The following is a 15,731-nucleotide window of genomic DNA, read 5'->3' on the forward strand; positions in this document are numbered from 1 at the left end:
TAAGGATATAGATATTCAAGAAAGTAAATAAAATTAAAAAAAATATATATCCTAAGAACATTTTGAGGCATAACAAAACTGTTACACCTTTATATATATTAGTTGTACCAACTGTGTTGCCTGGAAATCTTTTTCTTATTTTGTTTTTTTTTTAATTTTGTTTTTTAAAATAGGATTTTCCAAGTGAAATTTAATCATTGTTTGAAACAAACTGTTGCAAAATTATAACTAATTTTGATAAGATAACATTGTTTTAATCTCTACAAAATTACTAGATGTAAATAGCTTTCAAAATTTTCAAACTTTTAATATATGAAGATTTGCTGAGAATTTTAAAGCCGGAAATGACTTTCTACTTAACAGTTTAAATACTTTCAAATTCCTTTTAATTTTCGAAGGGCCACAAAGGAATTCATTCTTTTCTATAACTTAAAAAAAAAAAAAAAATTAAAATGGCTGACCTTTTAATGAAGAAACAAAAATGCATCAAGCTGAACTTTATTTTGTAATGATTTTTTTTTAAATAGGATTTTAAAAACGTTTGTTTAATATGCATAGTATTTTGATAATTGATTAAAAGTGAATAAAATAATTAAATGTGTCATTATAAAAGCAAAATATATGGCTCGTGTACAGAATTCCTCCTATATTTAAAAACAAAAATAAAGAAAAATCCGCATGATGTACTTATCTATGACAAAACAAAAATATATTCTAAAAATTATATTAATTGATCAAGTTTAATTTTTAAATAAGAAAATCATTTTTAAGTGATCAATGAGAACAAATCTCACAAGTTTGAATTATTGAGTTACCTCCCTTTGTTTTTTGTTTTTTTTATTTAAAAATTTTTTTTTTTTGTAGATTGCTTTCCAAATGGTGGACAAGACAGCTGCTCTTCTGTTAGTCATAAAATTTAATTTTTGGAATATATATTTTTTTTATTGCAGGTACATCATACAAATTTTTCTTTATTTTTGTATTTTTAATATTGGGAGAATTCTAGACAAGAACCCAAAATGCACAAACACACAAAGGTATCCCAATTTATTAATAAAGATAATCCTAAAATTAAAACTATCCAACACGTCCCCACATTACACTGGGTTTCATTCCTCCTAAGGAACAATTATCAAATGTCTCATTCGTTTATTTAAGATGTAACTTTTTTTATTCTCATAGTGACCTTTAAACTAATTATATAAATTTTTTATCTTTAAATAAATAACCGTTTTTATAGTATGAAATATTAAACAAATGTTTTTGAAAATATATATTAAAAAAAAACAAAAACAAATTTAATCAATAACTAAAAACAAATAGTTAATTAATGAAATGTTCTTTTTCAAAACCAATATGCAAATATCAGGAAGTTTCATCAGATGTCCTGCTGGATTGGCAGGCCAAGAGTAGATGATATAAAACGTTTTCGTACTTCTGTAGTTTACAGAACATGCTATTATTATTTTAAGGGGGGGGGGATAGGATTTTCAAGTTAAATTCAATTTTTATAATACCTTTTGTTTACTAAATTGTTAGATGAAAGTACAGAATAGTAAATAGATCAATTTGAGTTTAAAGATCCCAGCAAATGGGCGAAACAGGAGAAACAGCTTTTGGTCAACCGGTTGACCGTGACCTTCACACATGCTAACATAAAAACAATAAACAAAAAAAATATTGTTTGCGTTTTTGCCAGCAAGATTCATTTTTTAATGTAGGGTGCATTTTTTTTTCTTTTTTTTTTTACAAAACGTTTTAATGAACAAACAAGGGAAAATTATTTAATGTTTTAATAATTATATTATCTTTTACTAGACATTTTAATTTTGGTGGGAGTCTTTAAACCTAAATTGATCCTAGTTAACAAAGCCCCCACTCCCATGATATAAAATGGTTTCTAAATAAGGTTATAATCACAGCACGGTCTGTAAACTGCAAAAGTACTAACTTTCTTTCTCGTTAACATATCAATTGAAAAGGTTACCTGCATCTGTAATAATTTTTTAATAACCACAACACTCTCAGCAACAACAGCTTCTGGAAAAGAAAAGAAAATAGTAACTTAAATTCAACAATCGCTTCTTTTTTTTTTTTCTTTAATATGGTTCAAATACAACTACTGCTTTTCCAAAGCATTTCCTCCTTCAGTGGTTATAATATGGATGTCAGAGTTTCCTCATGATGTCTATGTCAATAGAGAAAAGATGATAAAAAGAAAGAAAAAATTAATATATTTCTGAATTTTTTAAATTAAGAATTTTAATTCGTATTATTTGTATTTGGATTACTGTTCTCATTTTCAGTGTTATTTTCGTGTTTCAGTTGATGTAACCGAAAACCTATGTTGCAATATTTTTGGCATAATTATGAAGGTATGGTTACAAAAAATTGGTAGGTTATATTTATGAACACGAGTGATAAGAATCGACCAATCAGATGGAACTATGCTTTGCTACCAACCAATCAGAAACAGAAATCACTTCATAAAATACACAGAATCTATTATAATTTCTGCACATACCTTTTTGTCTTCACAAAGAGAGTAAATCTGCTCTTTATAAACTTTTACAATTCAATGCTTTTATGAATTGATATTGCCATTTTGTTTGAAATAATATTTTTCTTCAAAAACTAAAATGAATTACAACATAAAAAGTTATAGGCCCAATGTCAACTTTACATGGGTTGGAAAGGAAATTTGAATTGTGACCGGGAAATTTTTGGGTTATTTACGAATTCAAAAACTCTACACACTTATTCAGTCACAACCTGAAAATCCAAACAACCCAGAATTTATTGAAAAGAATGCAACTGTTTTTATGGAACTGATACAGTGTTTAGATTAACAGAAGTCTATCTCTGATAATGTGAGAAGCTTTGAATGATAGCTGCAAAGTATTGGACATATTAAAGGAACATTATTTATTGAAGGGAAACCTTAAATTATCCTTAGATACAAAACTGTTAAAATTCCTGCACATAACTTTTTGTCTTCACAGGGGAAGGAACTGTACCCTACATCTGCAAGCTTTTCTAATTCAAAGCTTCTCTGGATTGATACTGCCATTTTGTTTGGAACAACATTTCTCTTCTAAAACTAAAGTAATTTACAACTCCAAATGTATCTAGTCCGCAAGGACACAGTGTAGTGGATAAAAATATTTGGTAAGATTCAGTGCAGATTCCCCAAGTTTAAAAAGATACACCTGAAGAAATCCAAATATGAATAATACAAATGCCGGTTTTACAGAGATCTTTATGCAGAGTGTCTGCCCATTTCATCATTGCTGTTTCTCAGTGAATTCTAATGCAAAGGTAGATTTTGCAACAGTGTTGTCATCGACTCTCTGCACATGCTGAAACCATTTGAGTCGCTATTCCCTTATTTTGCCCTCAATTGGTGTGATGTTGTTGGATATTCTTATTGTAGATGTTGAACAATATGTCAGACATCCGGTGAAGCATTGAACTATCTACCCTTCTTTTAAGAACTCTTTAGTTTGAAAAATATAACAATATTGAATAGACTGTTAGTTTTCTGGGCTCCATTTAAAGTTTTTTTTTTTTTAGCATTTAAAAATTATCTGGCATAACTGAATGTCTCAACTTTAAGTCAGCAAAAACAGTGTTAAGCCAAAATAGCTTCCGTATATGAAATATTTCCAGTTTTGGTTAAAAAAATGTTTTTGTTTCTATAACTCTGCATCTTCATTCCACTATCCTAGATAATGGTAAGTACTTGCAGCTGTACAAAGAGATAGGTGTCACAATAGTCTGGTAGATATTCAACTTAAGATAGTCGCTGGGCTTGGAATAATGCAGAATAAAAAGAATATCAAAAGATGATCAAATTTATCTTGAACACACTGTAGTAGAGATACTTACCGTCTCTGTTGGACATGAGATGAACCAACCCATTGAGACATGCATCAGTAATTTCTGCAATGTTGCTTGCACACCTGCCAATTGCTTGAATGGTAGCTGCAGCAAATGCTTTGTCTGAGCTGGTCACATAGGTCTGTAAAAATCATAAAGAAAAAACTATCTTTTACTAGATAAATGCTTTAAAGCAGTCATTCGCAAATGACGTTTTATGGTATGAGAGGATAGCTGTTGTGATGATAAAATTCAAAGAATCAAAAACCTGTGTACATGTATTGTTTTATATTTTATGGGTGACTTTATGGTTGAGGACATATGTTGCATGGCAAGAAATGATATGAGAATAATATAATAAATGTGTAATGTCGGTCTTAAAGACAGGCTTAGATCTGATAGCCTAAGAAGATTAAATCTGAACAGTATAGAGTGATGTGTGCTGGACAGGAGACAATGGTTAAAAGAATGGATGAGAGTTCTTGGGAGATGTACAACAGTTGATGCTGCAGGTTAAGTTCTTGGGAGAAGGCCAAAGAAACCATGGGAGGAAGTGATAGAAATGGACTTGAAGAAAAGGAGGGATAAATACAGACCTGACCAGAGATAGGTTACTTTGGAAGTTAATTTCTTATAGCTATCCAATGCATGCCAACGTGTAAAACGGATGTTAAAACAAACATGATGATCATGATAATCATATAAAATGGTTGTGTTCTGGGTTATGAATCAATTATTGTGATAAAAAATAAAACATTTAGTGTGCTGCAAGCAAACTATTATTTAAAAAATGTGTGGATTAACAGGTTATATACTGAAGTACTTGCTGAAAACATTTTCAGAGAGGTTTCATTATCCTCCTACATACAGGCCCTGCTATTCGCAAATGGTTACCCATTTACTATTGACTAAGTTCAATATTGCTTACCATTAGTGTTTTAATGAGAACTGGTGTGTTAATGCGATAATGCTATATGCTTTCAAGAACTATGGATACAAAAATATATCAATTCAAAAAAATTACATGATAAAAAAATGTGGAAAAAAGATAATTTAAAGAAATGTTTATCTTTTATGAGAAATATAAATAAAAATGTTTATAGAGTTGATATTACATATCTCTCTGGTTAGCTATGTGTATATGTTTATATATTTGTATGTACAATCCATTTGATTAACCAATCATTATGAATTTTGGAACACAGGTGCTTGGTATAAGAATAGGTAATGTGGATTAAATTCAATTTTAGTTTAATGAGGAAGAGTTAAAATGTTCTTTGTGAAAATTCAGATACCTACGATTTCTATGAAATTTCAATAGGTATTAGACATCAATTAATAATTATTTCTAAAATTTCAATTTTTTTGCTTTCTTTTTTAGAGTATTTTATAGGTTTTTAGAATATATAGATATATAGGCACCACTTTGGATGTGAAAATTCAAATATTTTAAATTTATATTGAATTTCATCCATAGTCATTAGATACCAATTTTTTTTATAAGGAAATCTCTCCAAACACGGCATGAAGCCACTTGATGTAGGAAGCTTTAAAAAACAAAAAAAAACAAAAAAACTTCCAGATCAAAAACTTGCCAATAAGAGTTGGAATAGATTTTGTCATAGAAAACAACAATTCTTCCCTCTTTGTCAGAAACATCACTCATGAAATGTGAGGACGAAAGGATAAAATAAGAGAATTACAAGGAAGCAAGATTTCCTGAATTTTAATTTCTTCTCATTTAAACGTAAACATTAAATTTTAGACATTTCCTAGAATCAAAATCATCTAATGGATTTTGATCAAAATTGAAATAAGGATTCTAGACCTAAGCTTAAGTAATCTTATATCTTGATTTTAATCTTTATAAGGGGACACAAAAGCAATACAAAACTGTTCTCTCTGTGGAATTAATTTTACCCATCCTGGGATGGGTAATATTGTAGTGAAATATAAATGAAACAAAAAAGAAAAACTGAAATTTACCTGAAATTCTCGGAGAATGGTGGATATATTTGTTTCTGTGGCAAGACTGGTAAGAATTTCCAGCTGCAAAATTGAGATCAAGAAATTAAATAAACAAATCGAAATGAAAAAAAAAAAAAGACTGCATTTAAAATTTGAAAAGAACATTTTGTTATCCACAGACACCTGTTTCACCATATATACAGGGTGGAACAATAAATTTGTTGCCCTAAAGAAAACAACACTACAGCTTTATTTCCAAACTTATTGAAAAAAATCAATTCAGGTAACTTGATTATGTAGTAGAGCTGACATCTATTCAATGTAGCTGCCTTCAGCCTTAATCACTGCCTTGATATGGGTCCAGAACCGGGAGCATTCCTTTTTCCACAAGCGCCAACAGAAGCTCAGTGAATACTCGGTGGATGGTGGCAATCAGGCTGGCTTTGGTGTTGTGGAAGGTCATGTTGCTGATTTTCTCGACGTATGACCAAACAAGATAGTCCAGCAGGTTCAGGTCGGGGGAGGAAGGGGACAGTGAAAAGACTACAGTCATACCACTCCTTCTGAAGCCAAGTCTGGGTCTTTTTTGGACTTGTGGGTTGGTGCTGTCCTGCTACCACACCCAGGGTCTGCCAGCAGCCACCTGATTGCACCAGGGGATCACCACTCTCTTCAGCACATCCAGGTACACTTTGGTGTTGGCTTTCAAGCCGACTTCAAAGATGTGAGGTGGCATGATGTGGCCCTCACTTGAAACCACATTAAAGACCATAACTGTGGCTAGAAACTTCGTTGAGCTGTATCCTCAAGCACTGAACCATCCAGATTTGCATTTTAAGGGTGCTGGCAATGGTCCTGTTGTCATAACTTGGATCAGTAGAGAGCATAAGCTGTACTCGTTGAACATTGTGTCACTTTCAGGCATGATAGAAGGCTTCTATCGCTCTTGGGATTTGTACACAACTGGCCAACTAGAACAGCAGCTCTCTCAGTATTTCATGATAGACGTGCCTTAGGCAATGGAATAAATTAACCTCTTCTCATAACCTTGTTTCTTTGTTAGTTATGCACTTCATGTAAACAGGTCAATCTTATTCATGGTTAACTGTTAATATTGTTTTGCAGAACTAAAATTTCAAGTCTTTGATTATTATAAATATTTAAATGGTTTTTAAAATATTTGACCAGCTAAATATTTTATTGTGGCTTTAAAATCTGCTATAAAGTCCATATAAAATTTCAGCCAGATTGGCTCAGTAATTTCCAAGAAAAAGTAGAATGGACAGATAGACAAACATTAATATGTAGAAAATATGAATTTTTAAAAAGTTCAATGGATTGCAAATGACTATAGCAAAAATAGTAATTCATAGCTAAATGTAAATACTTTTGATAAATATGAATATTATCTCTATTATACTGTAGTTGTGGGTAAAATAATAAAACAGGCTGAGCTGATAACCAGTCTAGAAGGACAATTCAAGATTTGCATTAGATAATATAAAGGAGGGGTAGCAGAAGTCATCTCTCTTTCTACAACCGGGTCAAGAGAGAATAACACCATACCCAAACACGAGAAATGTGACTTCCATTTTGTGGTTTGATTACTTTTTTTCATCTAGACATTGGAGTTAGACATGTCTGCCTGCAGCATGTGTCCAAGTCACATCTCTCTGGGGTACTTAAACAACTACAGTTCATGGCTTTCACCTTTCTGAGTAAACTTTAATAAACTAGCGAACCATATCAACGGGTTTCATCTTAAGAGGAGTTTATTTCACAATTACTATCACACTGAAATCTAAGGTGACAGGTGAGAGAAATAAAATTACTACTACCATTACCACCATTAGAGAGAGTGGAAACATGGGAGTCAGATTGCTCACACCCTCCACTTATGTTACAAGTTTAAATCAAGTGTGGATGAAAGTAACTCAACCTTATAAAATCTATTTATATGCTAACCTTGATCCAAGGGGTGTGGCTGCAGTCTTATATTACTCCATTCTTCCATTTTAAGGAACAAATTTATCAAGAATTAGCAGGAAGATCCGACATTGATCAGGATTTAATGAGAAACACTGTCCTTTTTCACTCTGCTTATAACATCATTTATTTATTTTTTTTTTTTTTACCGACTCTTCCGCCACTCTTTCATTCCCTAATATAGCCAAAAGAAAGCAAAATTTTTGAAAACCTTCTGAATTAGTGTCTTATATACATGGTTAAATTTCATTAAAATTAGGTATATGTATCCATGCTTCTCTTAAAGAGAGCACAGAGATTCAGGATCATTTTTATTGTTTTTCATTAAAAATTTTATATATAAATACACTTAGTTTTTATGTATATTCTCTAATCTCCCTTTTGATAGGGAACACACTTACAGACATTGACTATATACATGTTTTTTTTATTACCGTTTTTGGTTTGCTTAGTTACACACGTTTCCACTATCAAATCAAACTCATGATCCAATAGTTTCGTCAGACTTCACAGATTGAATGTTTATTATGATGGAAGAGACATCAATAGCATCCAACTGTAAATTTAGAAAAAAAATAGTGGCTGATAACAAATGTGAAAAGGGATAGGGTTAAAGCTAGAGGCAAAGAACGAGATAAAGAAGGGAAGAAAGAGGAGAGGCAGGAGAGGGGTAAGTTATTGAAGGAGAGAGAAAGAAAGAGAAAGGTAAGTGTTTTTTTTTATAAATTTGCAGTTGGATGATACTGATTTTGCCTGTTTTTTAAAGTTATATTCTGTCTTCCATTATAATAAACCTTCACTGTGAAGTCTGATGAAACTATCGAAACGTAAACTTGATTTGCTAGTGGAAACGTGTAACTAAGCAGACCAAAAAACGGTAATGAAAACACTTTGCTCTACTATAGTATTGAGCACTTTTTCAGTATTTTTGTTTTACCATTTACTCATTATCTATCTATGTATATATATATATATATATATATATATATATATATATATATGAGAGAGAGATGAAGGTTATTCAATAAGAGATCAGGATTTACTCACCTTTAATAATTTAACATGAGTCGGATCATTTGATCGCACATAGAAACTTTTCAGATATGGTTCAAACATACCCTACACAAAAGAAATAAAAGGCAACGTTATGTAACATGAAAAAAAAAAAAAAAAAAAAAAACGACATAAAATTTTACCCTTTGTCCCTCTTACTATCAATAAAAAAATAAAAATGAAGTTTTATGTTTTTGTGTGATTACAATATCCTTAAAATATCTGGAAAATTCAAATATAAAAATACAATAAAAAAATATTTTAAATTTTAGCGTGAGGGGTTCACTTTAAATTTTAGATAAAGTGACTGGCTAAAAATATAGAGATAGGGTATTTTTAAGCCCCCCCCCCTCCATATTTTTTCAGAAAAAATAAAAAATGATTTTCATTCATTAATCCCAACACTAAGTCAATGTCCAAGGTAGCAATATAAGAAAAAAAAAATAAAATAAAAAAAATCTAAAATATAATAAGAATTCAGGGGAAAAAAAAAAAAATATTCAATGGTGTCATTTTGAAAATACAAAGTGAAATTAAAAATATTTTTAAATGGTTACCCATTTTGTCCAAGGCTTATGTGGTTATGGGCCAAGTGATCAATAACACTTTTGATCAGGAAATGGATTACCATTTTAAATTATATTTATATATTAAAGTGAAGTTCAAATCTAAAGTCGAAAATAGTTGGATTTTTATTTTAAAAATTTTTCCAGAATCTAAGAAAAAAAAAAGGGGGGGGGTCGCTTGGGGGCAAGGATAAAATTTAACCCTGAAAGAAGAGAAATTATTTTGAGAATATAAAGAAATACAAAAAAAAAAGTTAAATATAAAATGGTCACCTTTCTATGTATGGTCATGGTGGCAATATTGCTCAGAACTACATATTGCACTTCCCTGAAAAAAAAGAAAAAAAAAATCTATATTGATAAAGTTATGGAACAAGTTCATGTGTTTTTCTTATGTCAATATAACTTTAACTTTATTTTTCTTTTCTGCTCTGGGTCATTCAAAAAGTAAAGCCTCTTTTTCTTTTTCTTTTTTTTAAACTCAAAAATTTATGAAGACGAAAGTTGTACCATTAAAATGAGTGACATTTTGTGCTCTAGAATTTATTTTGGTCACCACCATTCTCAATGCACTTTTGCCAGAAATTCAATGAGACATCTCTGCTTCTGACACATATCCATGACAGGGGTTGCTTTCTTAGAGTCTCACACCATCAAAATTTTCAGGTCATAAATGCATAAGTCCAATCATCATAATACATTTTGCAATATTTTTTTTATCTATTTCAGCTGAATAAAAAAAAAAATGGGAGACATTACTTTTGGAATGTTTCTCGTATAGTATTAGTCATCAGTAAAAATTATATTTCAAGTTAAAACAAATTGATTTACTTATGTCTCATGCAGAAATAAATATCCTCACCAAAATTTTTTTTCAAAAACTGAAAAGATCGTTTAGAACTTTATCAAAATTAAAAATCAGTCTAATTGTATTTTTTAATTTGTTACTGATAAGAGTGAAAGTACTAGAAATGCCTGTAAAGCAAGGGTGATAAGTCAGTCTGTCGTAAGAAAATTATCAAAATAAAATAAACTAATATGATATTGCTTTTCACTTTAATTCATCTACTTGATCATATTTTCTCATTTTTGGTGGAGATACTTATTTCGGCAAGGTACACAACAACATTAAATCTTTTTTTTTAATTGAAATGCAATTCTCATTTGTGACTAATACAATATAAATATAGTTTTTTTTTTACTAATAATTGAATATTTATTGAAATTAAAATGCAATTATAAAAAAAAAAAAAAAACTCATTAAAAATAAAAAATTAATTTGTATAATTTACCAGAATGCATTTCTGTTTCTTATCTATCTTATAAATTTAATAAAAATTCACCAGAATCTTTTTGAGTGGTAGATAAACTTTGGATTGTTGTCCAGAATTAAACCTTAGGTTTAATTCTGGACAACGATCCAATTAAATAAAAACAAAAATACAGAAAAATCTTTATAATGTATATACCTTATTAACAATGGTGTAGTGATACACACCACCCTCATAAAATTTGGTTTTCTTTGTTAAAAAAAAAAGAAAAGAAAGCGACTGTTAAAAATTATCTTGAGTTAGTTATTTCTAACACCTTTTTTATTTATAGAAAAGAACAACCTTCTGTTTTTTTGGACCAAGGCAATTAAAAACTAACAGGTTATTGCATTAAAAAACAATTTTTTCAATTATAATTACAAATACAATAAAAGGTAATACTTCTGACAATTTGAAGTTTGATAGTTTCCAAAACGGTTGTCCTGGAGAACATTTTTTGTTGAAGAAAATTAAGTAGCAGAGGTGAGGAGAAGTGTTTTCATTCTTTTCAGTAAATTCTTTCAGCTCCTCTTGTCCTTCCAGTAAATTCTATTTTTTTTTTTAACTCTGCTTGTTGAAGGTTCTTTGAGTGTTTATATATGATCTCTCCTCAAGTAATAGTGGGTAATTTGCATAAAGTCACTTATGCAAATTGCATAAAAAATCTTGTTAAGAATATTTCCAACACTACTTGATCAATGTATATGATTTTTGGAACATGATATTTTTGTTTCATGAGGAGTACATACATCAAAGAGTTTTCTATATTTTTACTCTTTAATTAGGTTGAATTCTGGATAAGAACCAAATTTTGATTTCATGCACAGTATCTCACTCCACAGTAGTCCACAATGTGCAACAATTTACATCATATGATGATATCTGTGTGTACATTTTGACAACTGCGAGTATATAATAACACATTCTTTTGGTTTTTAATATTTTTCTACAAATTCCTTTGTGAAGGATTGATTTTGACTCTTTCCCAAATACACCAATTATAGGGGAGGAAAGTAGTCCTCCATAAACATGTCTGCCTTGTCTCACAGAATCAACCACAGCAGAATAACTAGTGTCTTCTTTTCTCCGCAATTTTCATTTTTCAATCACTACCAGAAAGAAAATTTTGTAATTTTTTTAAGTGGCTTCCAATAAATATGATAACTGTATATCACATAACCTACCAGACATGTAAGGGAGACAACTCCTATTATATACTTCAATTTAACATACAAATTATTCCAGATATTTCTCCAGATTTTGATTTTTCAATGATTGTTTAAAAATGATTATTTAAGTGTCTATGTAAGACTATGAGCTAATATGCTCCAACAATAACAAATGAAAATGGACAAGTCAGAAGCAAAGTTTGATTTGTCAGCTTCAAGTCTGACTTTGAAAATCCGATAAGATAACTTTATATGTTAGATTTAATTTATTGTTGACAATATTTATGAAAAATATTGAACAAAAAATAAGTTGATGACAAAACAGTAGAAAAAATGAACAAAGATATGTATTTTTTTTTTAATTGTTTTTATTTTCCTAAACAAGGCATATTACTACTGAAGCATAAGAGGGCCATTGTAATAGAGGCCAGATTTATAGGGAGCATCATGTGAGGAATTTGGAAGCAAGATGTTTGTTTACATTATATTTAAATTTCTGCATGTTTGTAGGGTCAGAAAAACAAAGAGAAAAGAGCGAAATTCCAAAGACAAGCAGTTCTACTATTAAACTAGGTGTGTGATTTTGTTCTTAGTTTAGCGGATTAGGGTGTTTTTTGTTATAGAGAGTACAAGTGCAGAAATTTCATCTGAGAACATTTTTTGATAATGTGGCGATATTGTGCTTCCCAAGTGAAGTAGACTGGCTTTTTTTGACAACAGCAGAACTTTTTTCTTATTCAATGTTCAACACTTACAGGTTTGCATCGTGTTTGATTGGATTAAATCCACGATTGTATGTATTGAACCATAAACAAAAAAGTCAACTTACTTATGACTACGCAGGAGCCTAATCAACGCCTTGCCGACAGTTCCTACTTCGGCCTTTGGGGCACAGTGAAAATACAGCTGGGCAACTGACATCACAACCTGAAAATAAAATTTAAAAAATTTTTTTTTCTCGATTACTAATAAATCACAAATGTAAAATTAGGCAGAACAAAAATCACCAAAATGATCAGCCTTGTGCCAAATTAAAAATAAGAAATTTGACTTTTAGTAAGAACTTAAAAAAAAAAAAAAAAAAAAAAAAAAAAAATAGAAGTAATTATTCTATTTGAGATCAGGTGCATTGGGTAGTTAATTTGTCCTTTTAGCTAAGAGTAAAATGTAGTATCTGTTCTAATACTATATTTTATCTGTTCTGTCCTTGGTCAATGAAAAGAGATCCTTCTAGAGTGAAGCAATTATTATTTTTGTCCAAATCCAGAGTTTCTTCACATATATATAGACCTTAGTTGATTGTTGTATTTGGTCTTTACCTTTGGCCTTCTGAAGAAAGGCTTAACAGTTTAGATTATTTGGGTTATTCAGACTAGTATTTTCATTTTAATTGTTTGTTCCTATTTACTTGCCTTCCCACAAGGGCAGAGTTAGACATGAAGTCAGTTTTTAATGTGGGGAAAATCCAGCTTCCCAAAAAATGGCACTCTAGATAGGAACAAAAATAAAAATTGTGTCAGTCATGAAGGGTTTCTCCTTTTCTGACAAAGGACAGAGTTTATTAATTTCACAATATTTTGGCCAGTGTAACCTCTGACCTTCAGGTGAGCTCTTCAAACTTATGACTCTTTATAGAACTTTGAGTACTTTTGAAACAAACTCAACTTGTATTTTATTTGGCATCTTCCGTCCGCTTACATAGCAGTCATAAAAAAGGCTGAATCACTTAGCCAATCAGAATGCTCAAGAAGGAGACAACTTTATCTTTAAATTGAGTAAATCTTACAGGCAGCCAATAATTCAGATTTTTTTCAACTTTAACCCAGTTATTTTTGTTAAAATTTAGCTAGGTCATGACAAATTGATATTATCTAAAAAAAAAAAAAAAAAAAAAAAAGAATTGTTTTTTTTTCAAAGAAAAACGCAATTCATCTGTAAAAATATATATATATATATATATATATATATATATATATATATATATATATATATCATTGAATTTTTACTCAAAAAATAAAATAATTTGCCATAAAAGTAAACATATAGTGAGTTTTTAATAATTTTTTTTTCATTTGGCAAAACTAACTTGTTTTATTTATTTGAATAATGCTTCCTTTGCAATTTGGCCTTTTCCAGTGGCTTATGTAGATGGATAGAAGATGCTGAACAAAAAGTCGGTTTTGTTTAGTTCAAAAGCTATATATTAGTACAGAATTTTGAACAGAATTCATTAATTAGGGAGCGAATATAAAAGGTTTCGATTCTTAACTTTTCACATTTTCAGCTCGGTAAAGAATGGGGAACGAACATTGAACAACATGATACATGGGAAGGATGTATTTTAGAAAGACTGATGTGCTTACAGCTGCATTGCGACTGTTTAGCAAAGGTTTGGTTTGTCTCAGTAAAAGCCTGTGGTCAGAATCCATAACGTAAACCTTCTTCACTGGTGTGGCATCTTTTTCTTCTTCCTCTTCATCATCATCCTCTTCTTTCTCAGACTCATCATAAAAATGTTGGTCGGATTCTTCACACGTCTCCTAAAAATAAAATATGTATATAATAATAATGAAACCATTGTGTATAATGCATGGGAGGTGCATTACAGCTCATCAAAAGTGCATGTATAGTACATAGGATTGTTAGGACGATAGAACACGATCAAGGGGAGATAACTCCCTTTCTGCTTTAGATAGAGTTACTTCCCTGTTTTAACTTGCACAAGCTCTTTCTTAGACACGTAAGAACGGGACGAGACAGACACTGGCGAACGGCATTAAGGGGTAAATTTGAACCTACATAAATGAAGACGGAATTATATTACTGCTGTCCATGATAATTGTGACATACACACTCAAATAATACCGAACTAAGACTGATAGATGTAATTTGTATCATTCTCTGTAAATAAAATGTTTACGTCAAGTAAACCTTGAGTATCCTCATGTGCTTTCACAACTTTCTATCATTCATGTGCTATACACGTAGACATATTCGTCTTTGGCCATGATCTTCTACAACGCATTAAGAGTTATGATATGGAGACACCACCATTTATAACAAAGATAATGTATAATTGTTATGGAAATGAACAGTGTATAAGTTATTGTGTACATAGTATGCATGGAAAGGAGGGGGGGGGTAACATCAGGTGTTGAAAAAAAAAAAAAAAAAAATTAGAACAATTTATAGACAAGATTGAATTCAATATAAACAATTTATCAAGTTTTCTACAACAAAATTTATTAGTCCATTTTATTTATATATTATTTGTACCTACCCGATGTTACTCAAGAGACATTTTACTTTTATTTTTGCTTCACAAAGAGAGTTAGAGTGCAGACAAGTAGACTTTGATGATGGTGCTACATTGAAAGAGAGTTCTTGAATTATGCCGAAAAGTTAAGCCAGTAGGTTAGTTGATTGGGCAAGGCCAAGGAAAACCTTGGAATAACAGATGAAAATGGATCCGAAAGAAATAAGGATAAGTAAGGACCTGGCCATATAAAGGTTACTTTAGAAGTCAATTTCTTAAAACTGCCCAACAGATGCTAGCATGTAAAACAGATGTTTAACTGATTATCATCGTTATGCTGATGATGATGATGATGAAAGAAGAAACTAAAGTGAAATTAAAATAAATGTGTGATGCTATTGACTGCCCCCATCCAAGAGGCATGATCTTGAAGAATGTGGAAGAAATGAGGAAATCAATAAGAAATTAAATGAGTGAAAAAGCAATAGGAAAACCACCCAAATTTTTTTAAACCTCTAAATGCAGTCGCTGCAGAATCCACTCG

At 30.6% G+C, this 15,731-nt stretch overlaps 1 protein-coding gene across 3 annotated transcripts in view; it reads right to left on the minus strand.

Moving 5' to 3' along the window:
* The window catches only part of LOC145285963 (AP-3 complex subunit beta-2-like), a 119,693-nt gene that overhangs the window by 69,096 nt on the left and 34,866 nt on the right, over positions 1 to 15,731 (minus strand). For all 3 annotated transcript variants that reach the window (XM_080134491.1, XM_080134490.1, XM_080134489.1), the window contains exons 8-14: positions 14,295 to 14,471; positions 12,761 to 12,858; positions 9,726 to 9,780; positions 8,881 to 8,952; positions 5,866 to 5,928; positions 3,889 to 4,021; positions 1,988 to 2,040 (exon numbers count right to left, since the gene is read on the minus strand). In XM_080134491.1, coding sequence (XP_079990617.1) covers positions 1,988 to 2,040; positions 3,889 to 4,021; positions 5,866 to 5,928; positions 8,881 to 8,952; positions 9,726 to 9,780; positions 12,761 to 12,858; positions 14,295 to 14,471 — 651 coding nt within the window. The remainder of the gene's footprint in view (positions 1 to 1,987; positions 2,041 to 3,888; positions 4,022 to 5,865; positions 5,929 to 8,880; positions 8,953 to 9,725; positions 9,781 to 12,760; positions 12,859 to 14,294; positions 14,472 to 15,731) is intronic.

Source organism: Euprymna scolopes, chromosome 10 (genome assembly GCF_053919585.1).
Source record: "Euprymna scolopes isolate OS-2025 chromosome 10, ASM5391958v1, whole genome shotgun sequence".
NCBI lineage: Eukaryota > Metazoa > Mollusca > Cephalopoda > Sepiida > Sepiolidae > Euprymna > Euprymna scolopes.